At 31.4% G+C, this 11052-nt stretch overlaps 1 protein-coding gene across 1 annotated transcript; it reads right to left on the bottom strand.

Moving 5' to 3' along the window:
- Window positions 1-6481: 6481 nt before the first annotated feature.
- Window positions 6482-10828, bottom strand: LOC108484002 (protein CONTINUOUS VASCULAR RING 1-like). The gene is made up of 7 exons (XM_017787597.2): window positions 10337-10828; window positions 9544-9596; window positions 8582-8691; window positions 7770-7937; window positions 7544-7641; window positions 6947-7073; window positions 6482-6779 (listed from the first exon to the last, which is right to left on the bottom strand). The coding sequence occupies exons 1-7, from the start codon at window positions 10481-10483 to the stop codon at window positions 6685-6687; spliced, it is 798 nt and encodes a 265-aa protein (XP_017643086.1). The 5' UTR covers window positions 10484-10828; the 3' UTR covers window positions 6482-6684.
- Between the last annotated feature and the right edge of the window lie 224 nt (window positions 10829-11052).

Genomic DNA, 11052 nt, shown 5'->3' with positions numbered 1-11052 from the left:
ACATCATTTACTTCACTAAAAAAAAAACTAATTCAGAAGAAATTTTCAGTTAACTATTCTGTAAATACCATATTTAAAAAAAATCGATTTTCCCATAAATAACTTCTTTCTTTAATAGTGATACTGTATATCTCAACTAGTTTAAGAAAAATCTGATATCTCTATTCAGAACTCATCTTTACTTATTAACTCATTCTCAGTTCCGACTGCATTATCAATTGTTCAACCATTGAGCTTTTCACTTTCCGCTTCTGAACTTTAATCAATATAAATCTCATGAATTTCATTGCATATAACTGTATTAGTAAAGGGGTATAGATCGTAAAGCCTCATAATTTAATTTTCATGTATTTACTCATATAACATTTATCATTCTCAAGTACTATAAAACATTTATCCGTACTTTTACGAGTTCTACTTCATCATAACTAACATTTTTACTCAGAGATAATCCTTTTTCTCGTAACGAAAATTGTTTACTTTTTACTTAGCAGAGGCCCAGTAGACTAGATAGAACACTTCGAATATACGGGACTTATACAGAGGTGCATTATTATGCACTATTAAACAGAGAACACTAAAGTGCTATACAGAGAGTACGAATGTGCTGAATGTGCTAATAATTAGAGAGCACTAACGTGCTAGTAATCAAAGAGCATGCTGAGGTCCCTTAATATCCTAGTAGTTCTAATCTTGTCTACTTGGGCAAATTATTTCATGCACGCATATCACTTTTACACCTTTCGCATAATGCTTTTACATGCTTTACAATTTAATCCTCATACCAATAATCCGTTTATTTATGTCTTCTCTACCTTTAATACATGTAATATTTTTCAAAATTCACTATTCATCCATAATTTACTAATAATCCTTATCATGTACTTCATATACCACTTTTATAAATTTTGTAATTTAGTCATCAGCACAATATTTCGTGTACCAATATAATTTACTTTTAATAATACACATAACATTCATCATCGACATGTATTTATTCATACATTTATGAATTTCGATTCATTCTAATCAACTTTTTACTCATATACTTGAGTATCGTTTTTAGCATTATCAGAATTATCTTGGGTTAGAAAGCATCTCATTTTATAAATAAAACAAATCTCATCAGAGTCAGGAGATATCATACTATCACATATTATAATGACATGTGTTCTTAGACTTCACATATACTACGTTTGGTCCGAGAACAGACTAAACCGTAGCTCTGATACCATTAAATGTAACACCCTTAACCTGTATCCGCTACCAGAACAGGGTTTCAGAGCATTACTACCATTTGCAGATCACTTAAAAAAAATTTTAAATACTTACCGATTCAATGCATCATATAAATAAATATATTACCATTCAATCAACAGTTTGGCACTTGTATAAGCATCAGACAGCAACATTGTTAGTATACTTGCACATATCTCATATAAATTCAACATTGATATATCTATTTTCTCGATATATCGCACTTGAGTTTAATAATAGTCTCAACTTACATAATTTCCTTGTATCAGCATATCAAAGATAATCATATATGTACATGTCATGAAACATATCATGCTCTTACCATTTCTTCATAAGCATCTATCATTCATTTCACTATATCAATATTTCATGCTCCATCATTTCCATATATTTTATGCATATTTATTCCGGTAATAGCTTATATCTTAACATAAATTATATTCCATGTACTTATACTTATTTCGTTTATTTATCTTCATAATTATTTCATACAACTATTTTGTACATATATTTCCATATGACCAGTTCTTGTAAACATTTCACACAACCATTTCATATAACCATTCGTCATCTGATACATATTACCTGAATATCAATTGTTCAACAGATGTCATAGCGTCTCCCATCCACGGTCTTATTTATCTTTGACATAATACCATAGTGTCTTTCAACTATGGTCTTACTCATTTTCTGTCATGTTGCCATGATATCTTTCAACCATGGTCTTGTTCATTTCATATCATGTTGCCATGGTATCTTTCAACCATGGTCTTACACATTTCATATCAGGTTGCCATGGTATCTTTCAACCATGGTCTTACACATTTCATATCAGAGAGTACACTCCCGCGAACCTTATCCTTACAATGGGATTACCAGTCTAGGCTAAATCCCCTGTAATATAAACTCATAGAGTATTGTCGGGATTACCAGTCCAGGCTAAATCCCTTGCAACGACAATTACTCTAATGAGCTTGGATCTGAATTACCAGTCCAAGCTAAATTCAGACCCTAATTCGAATTACCCGTCCGGGCTAAATCCATTTTACACATATTCTTCGGGAGGGCTATATTAAGATAGGATCACCCGTCCGGGCTAGATCCTTTTTACCGTCAATTCCTTTTCAGAGATCTATCGAATTTTCCTTTCATTCAACCGGGATTTCTTCCCCTTTTTATCAAATATATCAATGTTTCATCAATTTTCATACAATGAACATTTAAATTATTTTCACATCAATAACATACATTTCAAGCATTTAAGAATATAATTCAAGTTACACGAACTTACCTAATTGCTTGTTTGTGTTTATAATTTTATTAATGCGATATCTTTTCTTTTCCACGATCAAGTCTCATATTTGAGTCGTCCGGATCTTTATAAATAAATTTGATTATCATTTTCATTCATTTCATATTCTAATACATTTAATTAATGCTCTAGGAAAAATTACCATTTTGCCCCTAAACTTTTAATTAATGACGATTTCATCCTTATGGTCAGGAAAATAAAATTCTTGCAATTTAATCCTTATTTCCAGCTATTATTCTCATATGTATTGATAACAGTCCATGAATTCTATAAAATATCAAAATTTTCCATAATTTCAACACTTTTCAATTTAATCCCTAAAACATGTTTTCCCCGATTTTGAACTAAATTAATAATTTCATTCAATTTTGTAATTTAAATAATAAAATAATCCATTTCATGCAATTTGGTCATTTCTGACATTTTCTTACAAAATTGCCCATTAAGTTTTACATTTATTCAATTTAGTCCTTGAGCCTAAAATATACAAATTAGCCATGCTAGATAAATATTCATACATATTTTTCCTCCTCCTCTTCTCCATTCCACATCCTTAATGTAGATAACACACTTGTAAGTAACATTATCCATAATTTTTATTATTTACTTTTATGAATATTCAAGCTGTTTATCTGCGTCATAGTCACTAAATTATTTATATATGGAGATATAGAACTAAAATTTAAGATCTTATAATTTTTCCTGAAACTAGACTTATATATATTATTACCATAAAATTTTCAGAATTTTTGGTTTAGCCAATAAGTACAGTTTATTCTTTAAAGTTACCCATGTTCTGTTGTCTGACAGTTCTGGCCCTTCTTCACTAAACATTAATTATCTCCTTGTACAGAATTCGAATGATGTTCCCGTTTGTTTCTATTTAAAATAGACTCATTCAGGATTATAAAAATATAAATTTAAGCCCCTAATTATTTTCATCCAATTTTTTATGATTTTACAAAGTCATCACAGGGGAACCCGAAATCATTCTGACCTTGTCTCACAAAATTCATCATATCTCATGATTTACAATTCCATTGCTTACATCATTTCTTATATAAGAAACTTTACTTAATAAGATTTAATTTCATATTTTATTCATCCTATAATTATATTTTTACAATTTTTGATGATTTTTCAAATTTAGGCTACTGCTGCTGTCCAAAACTGTTTTAGTACAAGTTACTAATTACCATGTTATAACACCCTTATTTTCTTTTTCTAAACCATTTCTCATCACTTTCTCTTATTTTCTCTTCACTAACATATCAAGAACATAGGACCTTATGTAAGAAAACTCTACTATAACATTATTTCCATGCTTTGTCAATAATAACAAACTTAAAAACATATTGAAATCTTGATATACTTACCTTATTCTATTGATACTAATCTTTAGCTTGATTTTCTCTCTCCTCCAGCTTCTATTTCTTGAATCCAACTTGATATTCTAACTCCCCATGGTCTCCTTAACATTTTTCTCTCTTAGTAGCTATGGAAATTCTTTTGATTTCTAGGTGAAAATGGTGAATTTTTTGTGGAATGATCAAATTGTAAAGAAAAGAAAATTTCTTTCTTTTCCTTCTCTTCTAACGTTGGTTGCATGCATGGAAAGATGATGAAAATTCTTCATATTTCCTTCTTTTTATACTAAATAATTAATAATAAAATAATAATGAAATAATAATAAAATAATAAAATATCTCATTAAAATAATATATATCTAATTAAATAATCATAAAATATCATCAACATCATTATTACTTTCTAGATTTCTCTCTCTTCCAATTGACCATTTTGCCCTTTACTATCTTTTAAAATTCCATGCTTGAGTCATCATTTAATTTTGCTAAATTGCAATTTAGTCCCTCATAGTTCTTCACCTATTCAATTTGGTCCTAATTCATCCATTTTCCTTAGTTTCTAGATCATTCCACTCTTAAAATATTTACACTATTGGTCCTTCAATTTTTTCATATTTCACTTTAACCCCTCAAATTTTGAGTATTTACTCTTGTGCAACAAAACTTTTCTCACTTTTACAATTTAGTCCTTTCTTGAATTAATATATCATAATATACTTCTCAATATTGACATAACTCAAAATTTCCCTTTTTGTCACTTTATTTCCTTATTTTACTATATCAAGGATAATATCTTACTGTAAAAATTTTCAGGGTATTACATTGGTCCTATGTTAACATAATTAATTGACAAGATTGTTCGAAATATCTTTTGGATATGATAGTAAAATTTTGAGCTCATAAGGTTATATAATGACATGTAATTATAGAGTAATTAGTATATATATATGGTCCAAGTGGGAGATTGTTAGAAAATATGGACAACACATATATAATAAGGGTAATTACATGTTATTATTTACTATCATGATAGGTTAGTCCAAATTAAAAGTGATCTGATTTGGTTAGAATTTATTGAGCTTTAATTATTAAATAAAGTATGGGTCAAATATGTGTAGATACTCTAGTAATTGAGTTCTAATCAAATTCTAATTAATATGCCAAGGTTATAAATATTTGAGTTATGGTCCCCAAATTACACAATAAGATATCTTTTCTAATATCCCATCCTTAGGGAAGAGAGAGTAAATATTCTTTAAATTTCTTGTGTGCTAATTTGGAATATCAAATCCTCAATATCGAAAAAAGTTTCAAGAGATTTATGGATTTAAATACGCTTCCGCATTTAGTTTTGTTGTTGATTTATTCTTGATTATTTGACATGATAGATCATGATTTATTAAGTTTTATTTCAGATTTATTTTACAAATCTATTATATATATATATATGGGGGGGGGGGGAGAAATCTTGGGCAATTGAGAAGAAAGAAAGATGAGATGAGTTTGATTGTAATCTTTCCACAAAGGACAAAACATGAGTTTCAAAAAAAAAAAAAAATTGTATTGAAAAATATTTAATGTATTAACAAACATAACTTTGCTTAAGCAAAGAATGTATTGAAAAATAAACATACGTCGATGTCAAAAATATGCTCTTGTACCCGTTGTACAGCTTTTGATTTTAAGCAATGTAACAATCTAGAAATGACATTCGAACGCTGGGTTGCTCTCACATACTTTCAACTAAAAACATTGACATAATTAGTAACTAAACTTGAATAAAAACAAAGATGCAAATCTCAATTGCAACCGCGGTCTTCTTCCACTAATCTCCCTTCACAATATTTGGTGCTCTCTCTCATCAGATTTTAAAGCCTCCGCCTGTAAGACTCTCAACGGATAGGACCAAAATTGAAGGAAATCCTCTTCTGCTGCCAATATAATTGAGTGAAGAAGATTCATGCAGCTCTTCCACAATGAAAGGATCATTTTCCTTCTCCTCAATCTTACAATGTCCGTAACATCTTTAGCATACAAGTAATATTTCTTCAAAACTTTTACCACTTTCCATCATCACTTAAAGAATTGCTAGAGACGAAAAAAATTAATTTCAAGGGTTTAATTGATTGTCAACTTCGATTAAGACTTGTAATTTTTTCTTAAGGATTTGAGAATTTTTTTAACATTTAAAGAATAAGAATATAAATAAATTTTATACTTAAATTAAAATAAAAATAGTTCAACAGGCTTCCCCTGTAAAATCTAGACCATAGGGTTGAACAAAAATTTCAGTTTATCAAATACTTCGACCAAAACTGTTTAAAATGAATTCACTTTATTCCATTTGTTCTACCATTTTTATTTGAAAAAAAAAAGGATATTTAATTGAAAATAAAGTTATAGTGGTTATTTTATTCGATTAATTCGACTAAAGAATTTTAACATAATCCAGTGAAGTTGATTCAAATTTTCAATTGTTCTCATCCGTTTGGTTAATTCTCCAAGTTCATTCAGCCGCCAATTGCTCAATGAATCAAAATATAGCTAAGCTGAAAAATGAAGATCAGGCTACATATATTATTATATAGGGAGACTAGACCATATATTCAGATACAATAACATTGTCAATCTAATTGGTTCAAATAAACACAATCCAACACCAAAGAAAAAACCCCTGCCTACCTGCCCCGTAATTTCGACCAATCTATATTTCAAACCAAAACACTGTTCTAAGTAAACAAGCAACGATCAGCTTCTGTTAGATCTACTTCTTTCCAGCGGCAAACGTGAATATAGTGTTGACAGTATCTGAGGCATCGACATCCCCCCGGACACAACAATTTCTGCCATGGAACAATGTATGACTTATAATGAGCTTTTAGTTTGAAGCAGGAGATGTTAAAGTAATGCTTTCGCTCTATTTCAGTTTTATTCTTTTCTTCATGCATATATAACCCTCAACGCTACACAATACAGAAATTATGACAACAAAAGAAGATGAATCCCTCACCGATTCCTTCACGGACTGATAGATTTGGTCTGATAACATCATTTGTATTGATGAGGAATATATCACCGATGTAAAGATGATTCGTGGGAACATAGACACAGCATAGCTCTTCTTCACCAGTGTAGCTCTACATTTTTAAAAAAAATAATAATAAAAACAGCATTCTAGATATTGCAATTGCCTGATGAGTCTTATTATATCTTATTCTTCCACTGTGAAAGTTTTAAAATTGTAGTCAAGCAACCAACTATTTAACTGTTTCTAGGCCATAAAAGTAGATAAGGAGATTCACACACACGCCCAAGTAAAAAAGAGTACATAATGAGACAAAAAGAGAGGAGAATATCACTAGCTCCAGGCAAATGATTTTTGTATAGTGGAAAGTCTTTCCCAACAAGAATGCCATGGAAACAAGAACCAAACCACTCGGCAACAAGCAGTCCCAAGGGTTTGTTTGGAAAGAAAAACAATTTAGACATGTCTGCCAATAACATTATATGATGCATGATTATCATGAAATCAAGAAAACAAGAAAAAAAAAACAGGGGGAAGCCATGCAGAAATTATAATTTTGGAACAAAAACTTCATTTGCCTACCTGTAGAGAAACAGATGAAGTAATGAACCCAAATGCATATTCACCAATTCGAGGATGCCTTATGATGGCTACTTCCTTGAATGCCTGTGTGTTCTGATCTGAAATAAAATAGAGATATAAAACGTAAAGAGATGTAGAGTAGAGATTGTTGCTAACTGAATCAATTTTAATAATATCACCTACTAAACTAATTTATTTTATGGAAGAAAGACGGAAGAATGCACACCTGGTGATATAGCAGAACTGATCTGCTTGGAGGCATTGTAGATATGACGAACAAATGGCATCCGCTTGATAAACCACTCACCAAGGCCTAGGACAGATGCTCCCAACCATGATGACATGAATACCCCAACCAAGAAGATGAATGTTATAGAAGTTACAAATCCAAGACCTATCAAAGAAGCAAAGGAGAAAACATCAAGAGGTCTGTTAAGTTAACCAGAATCTTCATACCCTTGAAAGAGACATTCCTAATAAAAAATGACAACTACCAATATTATCAAATGCAGTAAGTGTATTTGCAAAATGCCACTGTTTGAAAACCAATTTAGCATTGTAGTATATAGATATTTAATAAGATATCATGTTAAAGATATATACAACTACATTTCAATAAACTTTGTCCAAGGTTAAAATGTCCTGTGTATACATATAATGGGTGTGGGCGTGTAAGTTTGTCCATTTCACTTCCACACTATCAATGTCTCATTCTTGGAAGTTTTATATGAAGAAAGCCAATAGGCATGTAGGCTGTGGGCATAAAGGAAATTTATGAAAAGATCCCTCCAGTCTAAAAGAATATCATCCAAGCTCTCACAATTATCACAGATACTGTCCACAGTCTCTCAAAAAATGGCAGGACAGAGCAATCCTCGTCATTCAGAAGCCTTGAAGAAAGATAACACAAATTTACAAACTCCAAGATCCCATTAAAGGAGGAAAAGAGTAAAAGATTTAATGAACTATGAAACAAGTTCAAAGGTCTAGATAAGAAAGGAAAAGAAAAGGTTTTAAACAGCTACATGAGATGCTCACCAAATATTTCAATGCCAAGTTGAGCATAAATTGGAGAGAAAAAGCCATCCACAAAGTGAATGAACCACCACGTTATGTAGAAAGTGATTGCTATAGGAAACAAAATGACACTGCAAAACAACTATGAATCAGCTACTGCTATAACAGCATGGTGAATGACAACTAAAATTCTATAAGATAAATTCCATTAACATATATTCACCATTAGAAACCAAACCTACAAAGTTTCTGAGTCTATCAAATACAAGTTTAGCAGAAATTCATGATGGTAAGAGCTACAATTTTTGTAAGATGACACATAAGTAGCAGAGGAAATCCAAGACAACCAACCAATTCTGGAGAATCTTATTAAGATGAAAGGTGGAAACAAAGAAAGGCTAAATGAAGGTGTCAATCTACACAGATTTCATGTAAAAAATATGACAGACGTATAAAAAAATTATTTATTAAACTTCAAAATTAAAGGCTGGTCAAAAGATTAAACATGCCACCCCCAGTTCACTTCTCAAATGAAGATTTCAGCATATCCCATGAAAGCATTATGAACAAGAAAATTACTATATTGAATAATGGCTAAATAATGCCAAGAAAAAGAGAGTTCAATGCATCCCAACCATTCCACTGGCACTTACTTCTCCAGGCACGTTGTATATGAATTAGCTGAATAATTAGGGAAATCCTTTAAGGGATTTAAATTTATCTCTTATTCCAAGAACAGCTCCAAAATTCAAAAAGTTACTATAACCATAATTCAAAGAAAAACAAAGATATTTGGGTTCAATAAGTTGGTGAAAGCATTTTCACTCAAGATCAAGGATGTAAGACAAGAAGGTGAACTAGAGGTATGTGTGGATTATTTCTTTGGTAAGGAGATAATAAAGCACAATGCAAATCATTATGCAGATAACAACTGTACAAATATCCATCATGTCCATAAAGGAGATAAAAAGAATGCTGCTTACCATCCCGTCATGAACTTCTTTGAAGCCCAGCTCCGGAAAACTTTGTAAAAGGTCTGCATAAGACAAAGCTTTTCAGACAATTTTAAAAGATAATATACATGTGTCATTACATGAGTACATAGGTATATTTCCAGTACAGGCAAGCGGCTGAAAACATGTTTTTTTACAAGATTTCAGTAGGAACCATAATAATTTTTCTTAACCTACTCCATCAACCAAAGGAAATAATATTAACAAGTCCCATAAGCGGAAGAGTGACCTCAAAATCAAGCCAAGAATTTAATATCCTAATCCTAAACTTATCTGAGAGCATTTACAAGAGAGATCGAATACAAAGATATCAGTAATCATATACTCTCCGGTATGGCCTTTAACATCCGTTATACAGCATCTTAAGCTAAAATATAAATCTTGTATACATAAAAACTTACAAAGCCTCTAAGAGAAAAGGCAACAATTGTCACAAATCTCGGAAAAATGGGGGAAAAAAGGGAAAACAATTTCCAAGTTTTCAACAGCTCCAGTAAATTATGCGGGAATCCTACAACACAATAGAACAGTTCAATTTCATTGATATTCTAAAATCAATGAATTCTCAATGAAAATCAATACCCAAATTCCTCTCCATTAACGAGCAAACATTCAAACAAAATCGCATTAAGCTCCATAATATAAGCATTAATTTACAGAATGCATTACAACTTTTCCATCAGCAACAAAAACAGCTGCATACCAAGTCAAGTCGAATTCAATCACAAATGTAACGTCAATTAACAAAAAAAAAAAAAAGGACCTCGCGGCCGGCGTGACTGGAAGAAGAGGAAGGAGAAGGTTTGGAGGAATCATCGTGGACGGCGTCAGCGACCGGGATCAGAAGCTCCCGATCTCTACTCTCTCTATCCCTACTCGCCATCACGATCATCGATTTCTCATCGCCCATCACCTGGAAACCCCGCTGCTAATCTCCTTCTCAACAATCCCAAAAACCCTAACCTGCTTCCACCCTTTCTCCCAAGTCACCGTTTAAAATAAAAAAAACTATACATTTAAAAGAGAAGAAGCTAATTTCAATTTTTTGGCAATCGAAACGGGGGATAGGGAAAAGAGAGTCTGAAATCCGCTTCCTGTGACAGTATTTGTACTTGGTTTTTGTATTTAATTTAAGTATTTATATTTATTTAAGAAAATAATAATTAGTAAAATAACGGGGGCGGGTATGGCCATGTGAGGATTTCCAAGGAGATGTTTGGTCACTAATTAAGGGTTTTAAGGAGATAAATAAAGTTTTGTGTTTTCTTTGGTTTGCTGATATTGTCATGTAAATGAGCTGTCGTTGATTATTATTGGGTGCCAGCATTTTGCCTCCATACCCTCCTCTGTAATCCTATTTTATTATTTATCCAAATGAATGATGATGGATTTGGTTGGAATTATTATTTGAGGAAAACAACTCTTATTAAAATTTGATTCCAATTATCACTTCTTCTCTTTTTTTTAAGTGTACCAGTT

The sequence above is a fragment of the Gossypium arboreum genome, chromosome 6 (assembly GCF_025698485.1).
Source record: "Gossypium arboreum isolate Shixiya-1 chromosome 6, ASM2569848v2, whole genome shotgun sequence".
NCBI classification, from domain to species: domain Eukaryota; kingdom Viridiplantae; phylum Streptophyta; class Magnoliopsida; order Malvales; family Malvaceae; genus Gossypium; species Gossypium arboreum.
Note: the sequence above shows the minus strand (reverse complement) of the source record. Positions and strands in the feature narration are given on the sequence as shown.

Bases quoted from the DNA above. Each gene is read 5' to 3' on its own strand.
- LOC108484002 (XM_017787597.2), bottom strand. From the start codon at position 10,483: ATGGGCGATGAGAAATCGATGATCGTGATGGCGAGTAGGGATAGAGAG. The intron at 8,692-9,543 runs GTAAGCAGCATT...GTTGTTTTGCAG, and splicing joins AAGAAGTTCATGACGGGATG to TGTCATTTTGTTTCCTATAG. The intron at 7,938-8,581 runs GTGAGCATCTCA...CTTCTTTGATAG, and splicing joins ACTTGGCATTGAAATATTTG to GTCTTGGATTTGTAACTTCT.